At 39.3% G+C, this 19,927-nt stretch overlaps 1 protein-coding gene across 2 annotated transcripts in view; it reads left to right on the top strand.

Annotated features, from left to right (window-relative positions):
• LOC126354906 (probable helicase senataxin) overlaps positions 1-19,927 on the top strand; it is a 264,286-nt gene that overhangs the window by 93,671 nt on the left and 150,688 nt on the right. For both annotated transcript variants that reach the window (XM_050004975.1, XM_050004976.1), the window contains one exon: positions 19,229-19,398. In XM_050004975.1, coding sequence (XP_049860932.1) covers positions 19,229-19,398 — 170 coding nt within the window. The remainder of the gene's footprint in view (positions 1-19,228; positions 19,399-19,927) is intronic.

The following is a 19,927-nucleotide window of genomic DNA, read 5'->3' as shown; positions in this document are numbered from 1 at the left end:
GAACAGGGTTAGTGGTATAATATCTCCTTGTCTCACTCTTGTTTTTACTTCAAATGCTTCTGAGAACTCCCCCTGTACTTTCACTCTACACTGCTATTCCATTACACACATTTTAATTAGCTTTATCAGCTTTTCAGGTATCCCACACACTGCCATTATCCTCCACATTTCCTCTCTTACTATACTGTCATATGCTTTGTTGAAATCTATAAACAGGCAAAAGGTATTGTGGTTGTGCTCCCAGTTCTTATCTAATATTTGTCTTGTGTGAATATTTGGTCGATTGTTGAATTACCTTTTCTGAACCCTGCTTGTGCTGTTTAGTATAACTCTTGATATTACTTTATAGCAAGTGCATAGGAGAGACATCCCTCTGTAGTAGTGTGTCAGCATTTTGTCTCCTTTCTTGTATATGGGACATACAGCAGCAGTTTTCCATTCCTCCGGCATTACTTCTTTTCTCCATACCTCTTTTAACAGTTCGGATAACCATTCATGTATCTTTCTCTCCCTCTTCTTTGATGAGCTCTACTGATATCATGTATATGCCAGGGGTCTTCCCATTTTTTATTTTTATTGCATCCTTCACCTCTCTCTGAGTTGAATCTTCGACTAATTGTTGTACATTCTGATTGTTTTCTGCCTTGTTTTCATTGTTGTAGGTATCTACTGGGTTGGTAACAACACTAAATGTGGTAACAACACTAAACATGAGAAATGGTAATGCACTCTGGTGGCTGTTTTATCTGTAACAGAGAATTGAAAATACAATGTTCGGCAATAGTATGTTTGCTGGCTTGGAGGAAATGAGTATGTCAGTGGTGCTCCAAAATGTGCTCCTGAATGGTGCATGTCATTTTCCCTGCTTAAGACTTGCCGCAGTTGCACAGAATCCTGTAAATGTCTGCCTTACACAGCATTATGTCATCCTTGAACTGATCCTAGAAGTCCCAAAATATCTGTGAAAGTATGACTGACTGAAGACCATATCAATTGGAATGGTGTTTCCAGCTGGACACTGCAAGGACTCCTGTAAGCGGTAAACTTTGTGTATTGTGTAGGCCGCATCCCGGTGTGATTCTGCAGAATGTCGATAAAGTGACCTGCAACTGATGAAGGCATTGTTAGTGACACACAGACACCCAGCTGAAGCACATACACTCAATCAATTGGTGTACACCAGCTGTAAGTACAATGTATATTTGCTGACATTGTATTAAATAGAGATGTTTGATATATAATCACTAGTTGCCACCTGAAGATGATCAGAAGACTCCTGTCTCAAAGTATCATGACATAATAATGAAAAAAAATCAGTTTTTGACAAAATAATGTAATGGAATAGATAAAAAATCTTCTCACCAAGTGTCGGCAGACAAAACATATGAAAGAAGGTAATAATTAGGCAAGCTTTCGGAGTCAGTGGCTGCTTCTTCAACCAGAAAGGTTGAAGGAGAAGGAAGAGAGGTGAAGGAAAAGGACTGGAGAGATCTAAGAAAAGGCGTAGATTTCGGGAAAGTCACCCAGAACCGTGCTTCAGATCAGACTTAGCAGATGGGATGAGAAGGAAAGACTGATTGTTGGGGGACTGCACTGGATGAGATTTGAAAACCTGAGAGATGAAAGACAAAAGACAGGGTAATATGCTAGACAGAGATTACTGCTTAAACATTGTGCATGAGTTAATAAGAGTGAAAAGCAAAGTGCATTGTACGTAACAGAGGTGGGAGGGGGATGGCAAAAAATTGGCAGGTTAGAAAATGAAAGCTATAGAAAACTAAAATGGAGTGAAGAAAAGGAGTAGTTTCTGTGAAGAAATGCTGAGATGGAATAAATTAAGGTCAGGTGGGTGGCGAGAACCAAGAACATGTTGTTGCAATGTTTCCCACCTGCGAAGTTCTGAGAAGAATCCAGATGGCGGGTGTGGTGAAACAGGCACCGAGGTCACGACTGTCACGTTGTAGAGCATGCTCTGCAACAGGATATTGTGTGTTACCGCTCTACACCCACTGCCTATGCCCATTCATCCAGCTGATAGTTTGGTAGTAGTCATGCCAATGAAATGAAATAAAATGTCGTGTGACGAGGGCCTCTCGTCGGGTAGACCGTTCGCCTGGTGCAAGTCTTTCGATTTGACACCACTTCGACGACTTGCGCGTGGATGGCCAATGCCAATGTAAAAGACTGAAGAGTGTTTACATAACAGCTGGTATATGATGTGTCATTTCACAGATAGCTCTCCCTTTGATAATAGATGTTTTGCCAGTTACAGAGCTGGTGTAGGTGGTGGTAGGAGGGTGTATAGGGCAAGTTTTGCAGCGGGGTGCTCACAGGGGTAGTAGCCATAGGATAGGGAGATATCATGATGTGAAGTTACTGATGTTTGACAGTTCCATCAATATTTCATAGAACAATCAGTATGCGGGGAAACTTATGAAAAATTCTGATTATTTTATTATCTTCACTGACACAGTTTATTGTATCAAAGGACAGTTCAATCAAGAAAATTTGTAAATTATGAGATAGGAATGCTAACCAATACTTAGCTTCAGGATGTAAATGTTTAATGATGTTGATGAACACATGTCAAAGTTACAAATAATTCTCTGAAGTAACCAATGTTCCTGAAATAAACCATTTCCAGCTGTATATGAACATTTATAGGATCATGACCAGTTTTGTGATTCCAGCTCACATCTTCAGATGTACATGTATCAGTAAAACATTTAAGCCCTGATATGGGAAGGAGGGGGACTCGACCTTTTCAAAGTAGTATATGGTTACCCACAACAAGCAGGGTGCCATAATTCAAATTTTCAAATTGAACAGTCGAAATACAGAAGCGGCCGCACTGAGATATTGTGGCCTTGCACAGCGAGGCAATTGGAGGATTGCTGTCTGCCGCCTCCTGGTAAATGCCCGTTTATTATGTCAGTTTTGTGACTGCTGAATTTGAGCTATGATGCCCTGCTTGTTGCAGGTAACAGTATTTAATTTTGAGAAGGTTGAGTCCCCTTCCTTCCTGTATCAGGGTTTAAATATTTTGCTGATGTATGTACACCTGAAGATGTGATTTGAAATCACAAAACTGGTTGTCTTCCTGTAAAAGTTCAAGTGCAGCTGAAAGCAGTTTATTTCAGGAACATGAACATATAAAAGCGTCAACACGATTGTAGCTTTAAAACTAGTAGGACCTTCCTCAAGGAGGAAGGAGGGGTCATAATCTTGCTTTTCTTCCCTTTTTTTTTTCATTTGTACAGTACAGTTATATGAGGTACAAGTACAAAACTGTAGAATATTGGATTGTGGTTGGAAGTGCACTAAATTAAATCAGAGTATCAAAGACTCCCTTCATGTGCCAATTCCTAATAAATGTACTAAATGTGATTTCAGAATGTAAAAACGTTAACAATAAGCTTTGCCATGAAAAATAATACCACTGTAGTGTGTAATATAAACAGTCAGCCTAACACCCTGTAGAAAATGCTCTCTCTTGGTATTATGTGGCAAATTTTTGTGGGCGAGTTTGATCCAGTGGAGAGTTCATTGGTATTACTTTAATATCTCTATTGTTCACAAGCAAATGGTTAACAGAGGAAATCAGGATTCCTTCCCTTCCATCATCATCATCATCATCATCATCATCATCATTTAAGACTGATTATGCCTTTCAGCGTTCAGTCTGGAGCATAGTCCCCTTTATAAAATTCCTCCATGATCCCCTATTCCGTGCTAACATTGGTGCCTCTTCTGATGTTAAGCCTATTACTTCAAAATCATTCTTAACCGAATCCAGGTACCTTCTCCTTGGTCTGCCCCGACTCCTCCTACCCTCTACTGCTGAACCCATGAGTCTCTTGGGTAACCTTGCTTCTCCCATGCGTGTAACATGACCCCACCATCTAAGCCTGTTCATCCTGACTGCTACATCTATAGAGTTCATTCCCAGTTTTTCTTTGATTTCCTCATTGTGGACACCCTCCTGCCATTGTTCTCATCTACTAGTACCTGCAATCATCCTAGCTACTTTCATATCCATAACCTCAATCTTGTTGATAAGGTAACCTGAATCCACCCAGCTTTCGCTCCCATACAACAAAGTTGGTCGAAAGATTGAACGGTGCACAGATAACTTAGTCTTGGTACTGAATTCCTTCTTGCAGAACAGAGTAGATCGTAGCTGAGTGCTCACTGCATTAGCTTTGCTACACCTCGCTTCCAGTTCTTACACTATGTTGCCATCCTGTGAGAATATCCATCCAAAGTACTTGAAACTGTCCACCTGTTCTAACTTTGTTCCTCCTATTTGGCACTCAATCCATTTTTTTTTTGTCCCACTGACATTACTTTCGTTTTGGAGTTGCTAATCTTCATACCATGGTTCTTACATTTCTGATCTAGCTCTGAAATATTACTTTGCAAACTTTCAATCGAATCTGCCATCACAACTAAGTCATCCGCATATGCAAGACTGCTTATTTTGTGTTCACATATCTTGATCTCACCCAGCCAGTCTATTGTTTTCAACATATGATCCATAAATAATATGAACAACAGTGGAGACAGGTTGCAGCCTTGTCTTACCCCTGAAACTACTCTGAACCATGAACTCAATTTACCGTCAACTCTAACTGCTGCCTGACTATCCATGTAAAGACCTTTAATTGCTTGCAAAAGTTTGCCTCCTATTCCATAATCTCGTAGAACAGACAATAACTTTCTCCTAGGAACCTGGTCATATGCCTTTTCTAGATCTAGAAAGCATAGATACAGTTCCCTGTTCCACTCATCACACTTCTCCATTATTTGCAGAAAGCTAAAGATCTGGTCCTGACAATCTCTAAGAGGCCTAAACCCTTCCATATCAGGAAAATTCATTTATCAACAAACGCTGAAAATGTATTCATACACTGATCACTGATTCAATCTTGTTAAATACATCAAACTTGTCTGCTGATGTTTTGTGTTGGCTGATATTACTTTTATCATCGCTTGATAGGTTTCGCATGGTTTTTTATAAACAGATTTCATCTGATATGCCCTTGAAAGTCTGGTTACTAGATTTAACATGTGCCTAAAAAAATGATTTATTATATTATTATTATTATTATTATTATTATTAGTAGTAGTAGTAGTAGTAGTAGTAGTAGTAGTAGTAGTAGTAGTAGCAGTAGTTCAAGCGTGATGTTCAAGTAATTTATTTCTTATGTGCAAAGTGAATGTTTTCTTTCTTGCTGATATTGTTGGCTGGATATGTTGACTTGCAGAATTTGTGTATTAATGCTTGAATAACTACTCCCATGTTTTATGATGTACCACTACTTTGTGACAGTTGAGCACACAGTGGCTGCAGTTTAGCAGGTAGACTGAGGTGAGGAGCTATATTTGGGCAGAAGGAGAAAAGAGGGAGAAGGGGAGGGCTGTGGAGGGGGGGGGGGGGGGGGGGACTGCCAGCTCCGAGGGAGGCAGCAGATGTGCGGGACAGGAATGTCGGACTGGCAATTTTACAGGATAGATATGTGAAACAGAGTTGATGACTACATGCAGCACACAATTACAGTGACTGTGATGTCATGCATCACTACCACCCCACTGGCATCATAGCAAAGGAATTGCAAGTTTCTGTGAGATGCCAATAGCGGTTATGTGGGATCTCACAGACCCAAAGAAGCATGTCCGTTGTCCCATACTTCTAGTAGCTGTGGACCAAGAGCACCCTCTGCTGTTGCGATATAGGATGTCCGGCAGCAGCGAAACTGCCCCATTCATGCTCAGAGCCACATCACTACATGGAGCTATGCGGACACCCCCTATTCTCAGCCCCATCATTGGTGCTGCTGTAATAGCTTGAATCTTTTTCTTACTGCATTATTTGTAATATCTTCATTCACTTGGAGAAATACAAGTCAAGTAAATCTTCCATTTGTTGTGTTAACGTGTTCACTAATCATTTCTGTCCGTGTTAACAGAGACTGAGGGCAGGAGGATTACAGGAGCAAAGGATGCATTGCAAGGACAGCTCCATCTCTGTAGTTCAGAAAAACTGGTGCTAGACAGGAGGATCCAGATGATGCAGGATGTGAGGTAGCCAGTGAACTCAAGCCCATTGCATTTAGTAGCATGTTCTGCCACTGAGTGATCAGATCTGCTGTAGTTCACAGTTTAGCAGTGGCCATTCATTATGGTGGACAGCTGGTTGTTGGTAATGCCCACATGAAATACTGTGCAGAATTTGCAACAGAATTGGTATGTGATACAGCTGCTTTGATAGGTGCCCATACCACTGGGATAAGGCAAACTATGACAGGACTAGAGTAGGATTTGCTGGGTTTGTGAATCAACCATGTCTTTCACCATGGTCTGTCATAGGGATATGACCTCTGTGCAAGGGCTTGGGAGCGGGAGTGGTGTAGGGTTGGACCAGGATGATGCGTAGGTTGGTTGGGAAGGATTATGTTTAGGATGTTCATCATTTCCAGGCTCACTGATTAATATTCAAAGCCCCGGTGAAAGATGTGGTTCAGTTGCTTCAGTCTGGGATGATATTGGGAAATGGTCCCAAGAAGGGCAGCTAATTTTTACTATCATGAAGTAGGGGAGAGAATGTCATGGGTATAACAAGTGAGTTGGGGTGGAAGTCATTAAAACAAAGACTTTTTTGATGCACTAAGATCTCCTTTGCAGCTACCTTTTAGGTGGTGGTATCAGTATTGTATCATCAGTGCAGTGAATGTTTTTGATGAAGACTCTATTAATCTAAATGTCTTTTCATGTATCACAAATGGATTCCTGAAAGATAGTCTCTGAGTACAAATTGAATATCATAAGTGTCAGAATGCATCCTTGTTCAACCTCTCTACACATATTAACCAAGTTAGTTACCTCCTTATCAAAGGCCTTTTCACCTCTATCAATAATAAAACTGTAAAACTATGATGATGTGTCTGATTGGCTGTTTGAACATGCTAATCTCCAAAACTACTATATGAATTTTAATGGGGTTTTCACAGGTACCTTCAGTGTAGCTTGGGGTACTGTATAGGTGTGATTTCATCAAAGTGAGATCACGGGAAAATAAGATACTGTAATTTAAAGTTTTATCTGAAATCTTCATGTCTGTCTGTCTGTTTGAAAATACTAATCTCCAAAACTACAAGACTGATTTTCAGGGGTTTTAATAGGCACCTGAGCATGGCTTGTGGTAGTGTATAGGCTTTATTTCATTACAATCTGAGCTTAGTAGTTCAGACATTTAATTATTAGGGCATAGTACACCTAACACCAAAGAATCAAAAGGTGGCACTGTTAATCAGTGATATGTATTTTTGGAAGTTTCTTCAGTGACAGAATTCAGCACCACAATCTTGTCTTCACGAATACAAACTAACAGCCAGTTTACTTGGTTAAGGGGTTAACTGATTTTGTTTCATGCTTTAAAAACTTAACATCATTGCTTTGCTTCTTTTGATAGGTTTTATTAATACCTGTTGCTAGGAAAAACTATTTTACAAAGTTTGCTTTTTGATTTGATTAGCTACTTATTACATTCTGATTTTTTTCTATTTACATATAAAAGTCCCAAAAAATGGTCAATTCTTTCTGGATACTTTAGAATAGTTAAAAAGACTGAGGACTGTGCAGTCTGAAGGCCGATGAAGACCATGAGGTGAGGCTTGCTGCGGCTCGAGAACATCAGTTGCTCTTTGGAAACTTTTTCTGAAGAAGAGCGTCATGCATTATGTTGATCTTCAGAACCCTTCATTCACAGAGACTTAAAGTTGTCAGTTGCTCTTCCTGTGGCCATCTTTACATGGCTCTCTTCCATGTTAGTGAAGCAAATAAGCAGTTTGTTCAGTCATCAATCATACTGCTTCAAATGTAAACAAAGAAGCTTTTTAAGTCAAGAATAAATTCCACATGTTTGAAGTCTTGGGCACAGCTATAAATAAATACCCAGCCAATGACAGATATCTCAACTAGTAATTAATGAAACAGAGGCCTACAATTTTATCTTGATTGTAGCATTTTTCACTAGAATTTGTATCCAAACACTTCCTAAACTCAAACTGTGCCCTACCAACAAATTTCTGACATGTTTCTTGTAACATGGATTGATAACTTTCAGAAAATTTTTAAGGAGTGGCTCATAAGACTAATGGGATACCAGTTCGATTTTACACAGAGTTCGTAAAGGAACTTGCCCCCTTCTTGCAGCGGTGTAACGTAAGTCTCTAGAAGAGCGAAGCGTTCCAAAGGATTGGAAAAGGCCACAGGTCATCCCTGTTTTCAAGAAGGGATGTCGAACAGATGTGCAGAACTATAGACCTATATCTCTAACATCGATCAGTTGTAGAATTTTGGAACACGTAGTATGTTCGAGCATAATGACTTTTCTGGAGACTAGAAATCTACTCTGTAGGAATCAGCATGGGTTTCGAAAAAGACGCTCGTGTGAAACCCAGCTCGCGCTATTCGTCCACGAGACTCAGAGGGCCATAGACACGGGTTCACAGGTAGATGCCATGTTTCTTGACTTCCGCAAGGCGTTCGATACAGTTCCCCACAGTCGTTTAATGAACAATGTAAGAGCATATGGACTATCAGACCAATTGTGTGATTGGATTGAAGGGTTCCTAGATAACGGAACGGATCATGTCATTCTCAATGGGGAGGAGTCTTCCGAAGTAAGAGTGATTTCAGGTGTGCCGCAGGGGAGTGTCGTAGGACCGTTGCTATTCACAATATACATAAATGACCTTGTGGATAACATCGGAAGTTCACTGAGGCTTTTTGCGGATGATGCTGTGGTATATCGTGAGGATTTAACAATGGAAAATTGTACTGAAATGCAGGAGGATCTGCAGCGAATTGAAGCATGGTGCATGGAATGGCAATTGAATCTCAATGTAGACAAGTGTAATGTGCTGCGAATACATAGCAAGAAAGATCCCATATCGTTTAGCTACAATATAGCAGGTCAGCAACTGGAAGCAGTTAATTCCATAAATTATCTGGGAGTACGCATTAGGAGTGATTTAAAATGGAATAATCATATAAAGTTGATCGTCGGTAAAGCAGATGTCAGACTGAGATTCATTGGAAGAATCCTAAGGAAATGCAATCCGAAAACAAAGGAAGTAGGTTACAGTACGCATGTTCGCCCACTGCTTGAATACTGCTCAACAGTGTGGGATCCGTACCAGATAGGGTTGATAGAAGAGATAAAGAAGATCCAATGGAGAGCAGCGTGCTTCGTTACAGGATCATTTAGTAATCGTGAAAGCGTTACGGAGATGATAGATAAACTCCAGTGGAAGACTCTGCAAGAGAGACGCTCAGTGGCTCGGTTCGGGCTTTTGTTAAAGTTTCGAGAACATACCTTCACCGAAGAGTCAAGCAGTATATTGCTCCCTCCTACGTATATCTCGCGAAGTGACCATGAGGATAAAATCAGCGAGATTAGAGCCCACACAGAAGCATACTGACAATCCGTCTTTCCACGAACAATACGAGACTGGAATAGAAGGGAGAACCGATAGAGGTACTCAGGGTACCCTCCACCACACACCGTCAGGTGGCTTGCGGAGTATGGATGTAGATGTAGATGAGTCTGTGATCTTCATATTCCTACACATTCGTCTGTTTTGGTAATGAAATAGAAGTGATAATACAGGGAAGAGTGTTGACCTGTATCACAACTTTTTTGGAAAGTTTGTGTAAGACTCTGATACCTTGTCCATCAAGTTTAAAGAGTTCTTCTGGAATGTCATCATTGCTTTATTGTTATTTGAGTTTCACAATATTAACACTACCCCCAAGAACCATCTACAAAGGAGCCACTCCCCCTGCCCCCCTACCTCCCCTACTCCCCTGTCTCCAATTATCATCCTAGACTGCAGCAACTGAACCATATCCTTTGCCAGGGCATTGCTATTTACTGTCATTCCCAGAAACGAGGGACATCCTACTCACAGTCCTTCCCACACTTCCGAAACTGTATTCTGCCAGCCACCCAACTTAACCCAACGTCCTGATCCCCCATTACGTCACCCACTCCCAACCCCTTGCCACAGGTGTTGAAGGCACAGGTGCAATACCTGCTCTATTCACCCACACAGCGCATGATACTTTAGCCCTGTCACAGGTTTGGCCTATCCCATCAGAGACTGTGGCACGTGAAAACAGTTATGCCATACACCAGCCCTGCTGCAGTTTCTGTCCAGCATTTTATGTGGGTATGGCCACCGACCATCTGTCCACCAGAAAGAATGGCCACTGTCTACGTGTGTTCAAAAGCAGAGTTGACCACCCAATAGTGGAACATGCTGCTGAGACAACATGCTGGAGTTCAGTGACTGCTTCATAACCCATGTCATCTGGATCCTTTCTCCCAGCACTAGCTTTTTTAAACTATGAAGATGGGGGCTACACAGTGTAGGGGCACAGCTCTCTCCCCCCCCCACCCTTCTCTCTCACTCTCTCTCTCTCTCTCTCTCTCTCTCTCTCTCTCTCTCTCTCTCTCTCTCTATCTCTGTGTGTGTGGGGGGGGGGGGGGGGGGGCACATGCACGCATGCTCGTGCATGGGTTTGCATGCATGCACATGTGTGTGCACACGCTCTAGCTCGTTAAAGATTTTATCTGAAAGCTAACAACATTTTCATTCTTTTTTGTGGGCCTGTCAACGACTCAGTGCCTTTACTATCAGGTGAGTTGTCTTTACTGCTAAATTATGAAGCTAGCAACATTTCCATTCTTTTTTGTATGTTTGTCAACAACTCGGTGCTTCTAGGGCAAGTTGTCTCCTTTACTGCTTTAAGTACTCCTAATGTTTTGTCCTTTCTTTTAGACTATAATCTTGACTCTTTTTCAGCTCATTGTCAGCATATGTCTTTGCCATATGATTCCATGAGTGAGAGAAGTTGGATGGGGACCCTTCTTGGGAGTTAACTGGATCTTCCATTACTGCATGATAGATTGATGTCATGCTTATAACTTGATAACACGTCTCAAAAATTAGATCAACAGGAAGTGCAAAATGGCCAAGCAGGGATGGATAGAGGACAAATGTAAGGATGTAGAACCTTATCTCACTAGTGGTAAGATAGATACTGCTTACAGGAAAATTAAAGAGACCTTTGGAGAGAAGAGAACCATGTGTATGAATATCAAGAGCTCAGATGGAAACCCAGTTCTAAGCAAAGAAAGGAAAGCAGAAAGGTGGAAGGAGTATATAGAGGGTCTACACAAGGGTGATGTACTTGAGGGCAATATTATGGAAATGGAAGAGGATGTAGATGAAGATGAAATGGGAGATATGATACTGGGTGAAGAGTTTGACAGAGCACTGAAAGACCTAAGTCGAAACAAGGCCCCGGAAGTAGAAAACATTCCATTAGAACTACTGACAGCCTTGGGAGAGCCAGTCCTGACAAAACTCTACCATCTAGTGAGCAAGATGTATGAGACAGGCGAAATACCCTCAGACTTCAAGAAGAATATAATAATTCCAATCCCAAAGAAAGCAGGTGTTGACAGATCTGAAAATTACCGAACTATCAGTTTAATAAGTCATGGCTGCAAAATACTAACGCGAATTCTTTACAGACGAATGGAAAAACTAGTAGAAGCCGACCTCGCGGAAGATCAGTTTGGATTCCATAGAAATATTGGAACATGTGAGGCAGTACTGACCCTACGACTTATCTTAGAAGCTAGATTAAGAAAAGGCAAACCTACGTTTCTAGCATTTTTAGACTTAGAGAAAGCTTTTGACAATGTTGACTGGAATACTCTTTCAAATTCTGAAGGTGACAGGGGCAAAATATCGGGAGCAAAAGGCTATTTACAATTTGTTCAGAAACCAGATGGTAGTTATAAGAGTCGAGGGGCATGAAAGGGAAGCAGTGGTTGGGAAGGGAGTAAGACAGGGTTGTAGCCTCTCCCCGATGTTATTCAATCTGTATATTGAGCAAGTAGTAAAGGAAAAAAAGAAAAATTTGGAGTAGGTATTAAAATATGTGGAGAAGAAATAAAAACTTTATGGTTCGCCGATTACATTGTAATTCTGTCAGAGACAGCAAAGGACTTGGAAGAGCAGTTGAATGGAATGGACAGTGTCTTGAAAGGAGGATATAAGATGAACATCAACAAAAGCAAAACGAGGGTGATGGAATGTTGTCGAATTAACTCTTGTGATGCTGAGGGAATTAGATTAGGAAATGAGACACTTAAAGCAGTAAAAGAGTTTTGCTATTTAGGGAGCAAAATAACTGATGATGATGATGGTCGAAGTAGAGAGGATATAAAATGTAGACTGGCAATGGGAAGGAAAGCGTTTCTGAAGAAGAGAAATTTGTTAACATCGAGTGTAGATTTAAGTGTCAGGGAGTCGTTTCTGAAAGTATTTGTATGGAGTATAGCCATGTATGGAAGTGAAACATGGACAATAAATAGTTTGTACAAGAAGAGAATAGAAGCTTTCGAAATGTGGTGCTACAGAAGAATGCTGAAGATTAGATGGGTAGATCACACAACTAATGAGGAGGTATTGAATAGGATTGGGGAGAAGAGGAGTTTGTGGCACAACTTGACTAGAAGAAGGGATCGGTTGGTAGGACATGTTCTGAGGCATCAAGGGATCACCAATTTAGTATTGGAGGGCAGTGTGGAGGGTAAAAATCATAGAGAGAGACCAAGAGATGAATACACTAAGCAGATTCAGGAGGATGTAGGCTGCAGTACGTACTGGGAGATGAAGAAACTTGCACAGGATAGACTAGCATGGAGAGCTGCATCATACCAGGCTCAGGACTGAAGACCACAACAACAACAACAGCAGCACAGAAATGTAGATGTTCTATTATACTAATATATTTAGGCAACTTTTTATAGCCAGATCACAGTCTGGCAAGCCGAAAATACTGGTAACTAAATAATTATATTCCATGGAACATCCACATTGCTGTTCTTTTCATTTATAAAATACATTTTGGACATATTGCTAAACAACAAATATGATCCATTGTAGTGTTCTGAGTGTAGTGTAATTGAGTGTCCTTACACACATGGTATTCTTACCGGATAGGATTTCTGGAGGACATCATAAGAGTTCCAAGAAGGGCAGCTAATTTTGTACTATCATGAAATAGGAGAGAGAATGTAATGGATATGATAAGTGAGTTGGGGTGGAAGTAATTAAAACAAAGACATTTTTGATGCAGTGAGATATTCTTATGAAATTTTAATCACCAATTTTCTCCTCTGAATGTGAAAATATTTTATTGACATCAGCTTACACAGGTAAAATGATGATTTAATAAAATAAGAGAAGTCGGAGCATTTAAGTGTTCATTTTTTCCATGCGGTGTTCTCTGTTAGAGAGTGGAACAGTAGAGAAATAGTCTTAAGGTGGTTCGATGAACCGTCTCCCAGACACTTCAGTGTGACTTCCAGAGTATTCAAACAATGGAAAATCCAGGATGGAATGTAATAAAATTATGAAAAGGATAGTTGTTACCACATAGCAACTCCATCCTCAGTGCCATACTCTCACGGCAGCTGAAGCCAGAATAGTGCCAGAGACTGTGTCAGGTGCGTGAATGAGCGTGTGCGTGTGTGTGTGTGTGTGGGGGGGGGGGGGGGGTCTATTTTTGACAAAGCCCTTGTTGGCCGAAAGCTTATTTTATGGCAGTCTTTTTGTTGTGCCTATATGCGACTCAGCATCTCCGGCATATAGTGAGTAGTAACTATCCTTTCCATAATATTGTTCTAGAGTTTTCATCTAGATGTAGATTGAGTTTCAGTGACAACACTTGTCTCAGCTGATCGTCCTGCTTTGTTGCCCGACTCTCATTTTTCAGTCTGCCAGTGTTTCCCTCTTATCCTTGGAAAACTGAAATGAATTATTTCTCTGTGTCTCACTGGATTGGTAATCGTGAAAGATAGGCTACGGTGAAGAATGGCATAGACACAGCCCTGGTCTTATTTCCAGAAAGGGATTTCCACTCCATGATGTAATGTGAGCTTAAATGTACTTGCTTCTTGAGTGAGTTAATTTGTCAATAAGTTCTCATTCACCTCTGTAAATTAGCAATTCTGACTTGCTTACAATGTAGAGCCAAAATAAACCTGTAACTCAGTGTAGATATGGACTCATTATCCTCTGCACCTTCTTTTATACTGGAAGTATAAATTCGAATAGTGTTGCAATTTTCTACAAAATGGTGGGGAAATATGTTTTTGGTAATGAGGTTGTATTGAACTAATCAGATTATATTAAACTTGTATTATTATACAGCAACAACACTTCACACATAGATGAATAGTAACATCATACAAAGTTGAACTGTAACTTCATACAAAGTTGAACTGTAACATTGTATTTGCTCAGTACATCAAACTGGATGGTTCATAACTGAAGACACATATCAAAACCAATGAAAGCTATGTACAGAATTACCTTCAGACTCTCCAGGTATCAGTGACATCATCATGAGTGTTCCCAAAGTCCTCCTTCCATGGATCACGCCGTCTCCAAGGCAAGATCTGAGGACACAGAATAAAGGAGGTACTGCGATGCTCAGTAAAAGTGCTATTACCATCCCATCTTGCAGATACGGTCAGTCCATCTAACTCCAGATTAAATACACACAAGGAAAAGATTCTTCCGAACAGCATATTATACTAAATTCTTTACTTTTATGGTGGCAATCATCATTTGTTGGTTCGATAGATGCTGTGCAACACATAAATTCACTAAAATTATATGTTACACTGCAGTGCTCTAATGACACTGATAGATTACAGCTGGTTGCTGTATAAGGACTCCAAGTGGCTATTTCTGGTTGAAGTAATGTTGGGTGTTAGATTAGATTAGATTAGATTAATACTAGTTCCATGGATCATGAATACGATATTTCATAATGATGTGGAACGAGTCAAATTTTCCAATACATGACATAATTAAGTTAATTTAACAACATAATTAAGTTAATATAACAACTTCTTTATTTTTTTTTATTTTTTTAAAGGAGGGCATCAGGGAACAATTGACAGGAATGGGGGAAAGAAACAGTAGAAGAAGAATGGGTAGCTCTGAGGGATGAAGTCATGAAGGCAGCAGATGATAAAGTAAGTAAAAAGATGAGGGCTTCTAGAAATCCTTGGGTAACAGAAGAAATATTGAATTTAATTGATGAAAGGAGAAAACATAAAAAGGCCGTAAATGGAGCAGGCAAAAAGGAATACAAACTTCTCAAAAATGATATCGACAGGAAGTGCAAAATGGCTAAGCAGGGATGGCTAGAGGACAAATGTAAGGATGTAGAGCCTTATCTCACTAGGGATACGATAGATACTGCCTACAGGAAAATTAAAGAGACCTTTGGAGAGAAGAGAACCACGTGTATGAATATCAAGAGCTCAGATGGCAGCCCAGTTCTAAGAAAAGAAGGGATGGCAGAAAGGTGGAAAAAGTATATAGAAGGTTTATACAAGGGCGATGTACTCGAGGAAAATATTATGGAAATGGAAGAGGATGTAGATGAAGACGAAATGGGAGATAAGATACTGTGTGAAGAGTTTGACAGAGCACTGAAAGACCTGAGTCGAAACAAGGCCCCCGGAGTAGACAACATTCCATTAGAACTACTGACGGCAGTGGAAGAGCCAGTCATGACAAAACTCTACCAGCTGGTGAGCAAGATGTATGAGACAGGCGAAATACCCTCAGACTTCAAGAAGAATATAATAATTCCAATCCCAAAGAAAGCAGGTGCTGACAGATGCGAAAATTACCGAACTATCAGTTTAATAAGTCACAGCTTCAAAATACTAACGCGAATTCTTTACAGACGAATGGAAAAACTGGTAGATGCGGACCTTGGGGAGGATCAGTTCGGATTCCGTAGAAATGTTGGAACACATGACGCGATACTGACCTTACGACTTATCTGAGAAGAAAGATTAAGAAAAGGCAAACCTACGTTTCTAGCATTTGTAGACTTAGAGAAAGCTTTTGACAATGTTGACTGGAATACTCTCTTTCAAATTCTAAAGGTGGCAGGGGTAAAATACAGGGAGTGAAAGGCTATTTACAATTTGTACAGAAACCAGATGGCAGTTATAAGAGTCGAGGGGCATGAAAGGGAAGCAGTGGTTGGGAAAGGAGTGAGACAGGGTTGTAGCCTCTCCCCGATGTTATTCAATCTGTATATTGAGCAAGCAGTAAAGGAAACAAAAGAAAAATTTGGAGTAGGTATTAAAATTCATGGAGAAGAAATAAAAACTTTGAGGTTCGCTAATGACATTGTAATTCTGTCAGAGACGGCAAAGGACTTGGAAGAGCAGTTGAACGAAATGGACAGTGTCTTGAAAGGAGGATATAAGATGAACATCAACAAAAGCAAAACGAGGATAATGGAATGCAGTCAAATTAAATCGGGTGATGCTGAGGGAATTAGATTAGGAAATGAGACACTTAAAGTAGTAAAGGAGTTTTGCTATTTAGGAAGTAAAATAACTGATGATGGTTGAAGTAGAGAGGATATAAAATGTAGACTGGCAATGGCAAGGAAAGCGTTTCTGAAGAAGAGAAATTTGTTAACATCGAATATAGATTTATGTATCAGGAAGTCGTTTCTGAAAGTATTTGTTTGGAGTGTAGCCATGTATGGAAGTGAAACATGGGTGATAACTAGTTTGGACAAGAAGAGAATAGAAGCTTTCGAAATGTGGTGCTACAGAAGAATACTGAAGATAAGGTGGATAGATCACGTAACTAATGAGGAGGTATTGAATAGGATTGGGGAGAAGAGAAGTTTGTGGCACAACTTGACTAGAAGAAGGGATCGGTTGGTAGGACATGTTTTGAGGCATCAAGGGATCACAAATTTAGCATTGGAGGGCAGTGTGGAGGGTAAAAATCGTAGAGGGAGACCAAGAGATGAATACACTAAGCAGATTCAGAAGGATGTAGGTTGCAGTAGGCACTGGGAGATCAAGAAGCCTGCACAGGATAGAGTAGCATGGAGAGCTGCATCAAACCAGTCTCAGGACTGAAGACAACAACAACAACAATAATTTTTTTGTTTGGTTTCTTTCTTTTTTTCTTAATTTATATCTAAAAATTCTTCTATGGAGCAGAAGGAGTTGTCATTCAGAAATTCTTTTAATTGCTTCTTAAATATTTGTTGGTTATCTGTCAGACTTATGATACTATTTGGTAAGTGACCAAAGACTTTAGTGGCAGTATAATTCACCTCTTTGTGTGCCAAAGTTATATTTAATCTTGAATAGTGAAGATCATCCTTTCTCCTAGTATTGTAGTTATGCACACTGCTATTACTTTTGAGTCTGGTTTGGTTGTTAATAACAAATTTCATAAGAGTGTATATATACTGAGAAGCTACTGTGAATATCCCTAGATCCTTAAATAAATGTCTGCAGGATGATCTTGGGTGGACTCCAGCTATTATTCTGATTACACGCTTTTGTGCAATAAATATTTTATTCCTCGGTGATGAATTACCCCAAAATATGATGCCATATGCAAGCAATGAGTGAAAATAGGCATATTAAGCTAATTTACTAAGATGTTTATCACCAAAATTTGCAATGACCCTTATTGCATAAGTAGCTGAACTCAAACGTTTCAGCAGCTCATCAATGTGTTTCTTCCAGTTTAATCTCTCATCAATGAACACACCTATTAATTTTGAATATTCTACCTTAGCTATATGCTTCTGATTAAGGTCTATATTTATTAATGGTGTCATACCATTTACTGTACGGAACTGTATGTACTGTGTCTTATCAAAATTCAGTGAGAGTCTGTTTACAAGGAACCACTTAGTAATTTTCTGAAAGACATTATTGACAATTTCATCAGTTAATTCTTGTTTGTCAGGTGTGATTACTATACTTGTGTCATTAACAAAGAGAACTAACTTTGCCTCTTCATGAATATAGAATGGAAAGTCATTAATATATATTAAGAACAACAAAGGACCCAAGACCGACCCTTGTGGAACCCCATTCTTGATAGTTCCCCAGATTGAGGAATGTGCTGATCTTTGCATATTATGAGAACTGCTTATTTCAACTTTCTGCACTCTTCCAGCTAGGTACGAATTAAACCATTTGTGCATTGTCCCACTCATGCCACAATACTTGAGCTTGTCTAGCAGAATTTCATGATTTACCCAATCAAAAGCCTTTGAGAGATCACAAAAAATCCCAATGGGTGGTGTTCGGTTATTCAGATCATTCAAAATTTGATTGGTGAAAGCATATAAGGCATTTTCTGTTGGAAAACCTTTCTGGAAACCAAACTGATATTTTGTGAGTACTTCATTTTTACAGATATGTGAAGCTACTCTTGAATACATTACTTTCTCAAAATTTTTAGATAAAGCTGTTTGAAGGGAGATTGGATAGTAATTGTTGACATCAGATCTATCCCCTTTTTTATGCAAAGGTATAACAATAGCATATTTCAATGCCCTGTTCTAGAGAGCTATTACACATGTGGCTGAGAATCTTACTTATCTGTTGAGAACAAGCTTTTAGTATTTTACTGGAAATGCCATCAATTCCATGTGAGATTTTGCTTTTAAGCAAGTTTATTATTTTCCTAATTTCAGAGGGAGAAGTGGGTGAGATTTCAATTGTATCAAATTGTATAGGTATGGCCTTGTCCATTAACCGTCTAGCATCTTCTAATGAACACCTGGATCCTACTATATCCACAACATTTAGAAAATGATTATTAAAAATATTTTCAACTTCTGACTTTTTGTTCGTAAAGTTTTCATTCAATTTGATAGTAATACTGTCTTCCTGTGCTCTTGGTTGACCTGTTTCTCTTTTAATAATATTCCAAATTGTTTTAATTTTATTATCTGAGTTGCTGATTTCAGACATGATACACATACTTCTGGGTTTTTTAATAACTTTTCGTAAGTTAAAACAGAATACAAATGTGTACAGAATATTGTGCTCACTAGGCTTAATGACTGCACAATACCCAAAATAGTACAGAAAATTGAAAGAAAAAGGGTATGGAGGAAAAACCATCAGTTCAGTTGTGTACTTTGCATTGTATTTCATTTTATGAGTTGATACTTACGATTTCAAAAAATAGCTACTTTCTGTACTGTTTTGTGAATCTTCTGCATACTTAGAACTTACATTTTGTTTGTTACTAACATTCTATAATCTTAATTTCAGGAACAGAAAGTGAATAGTGTTCCGCCCCCATTGACATCGATGAAGCTGTATCCAATGTTGAGTTATTTTAAAACATATGAAGACTATAAAAAAGTACTGCTGCCTTTAATGTTACATGATGTATGGGAATCAATAACCAAAGATATGGAAGGAACAAAGAATGCTGGCAGGTATTAATTTTCATTTCTTCTCACTTATATACTACTACTGATGCAGCGAAATTACTTTTTTTTTGCGTGATTGAAATATCAGCTTGTTACAAATATGTGTTGTTTGTCTAATTTATGTAATTTAAGAAATGAAAATCAAAATGAAGTACGTGAATATAGTTCTTTCTCTGTAATGTATATAAAAGTGTTAAATACTACTAATCTTACATAATTCCAATTCCAAAGACAGCTGGTGCTGATAGTTGGGAATATTACTGAACTATTAGTTTAATAAGTCATGGTTGCAAACTGCTTACATGATTTCTTTACAGAGGAATTGAAAAACTGGTAGAACCCAATGTCAGGGGAAGATTAGTTTGGATTCTGGAGAAATGTAGGAACACACAAGGCAATATTGACCCTGTGACTTATCTTAGAAGATAGGTTAAAGAAAGGCAAATCTAGCAATTTTAGACTTAGAGAAAGCTTTTGACAGTTTTGACTGGAGTACTCTGTTGGAAATTCTGAAGGTAGCATGGGTAAAATGCAG

The sequence above is a fragment of the Schistocerca gregaria genome, chromosome 3 (genome assembly GCF_023897955.1).
Source record: "Schistocerca gregaria isolate iqSchGreg1 chromosome 3, iqSchGreg1.2, whole genome shotgun sequence".
Lineage (NCBI taxonomy): Eukaryota > Metazoa > Arthropoda > Insecta > Orthoptera > Acrididae > Schistocerca > Schistocerca gregaria.
The sequence above is the reverse complement of the archived record's forward strand: the minus strand, read 5'-3'. Positions and strand labels throughout refer to the sequence as shown.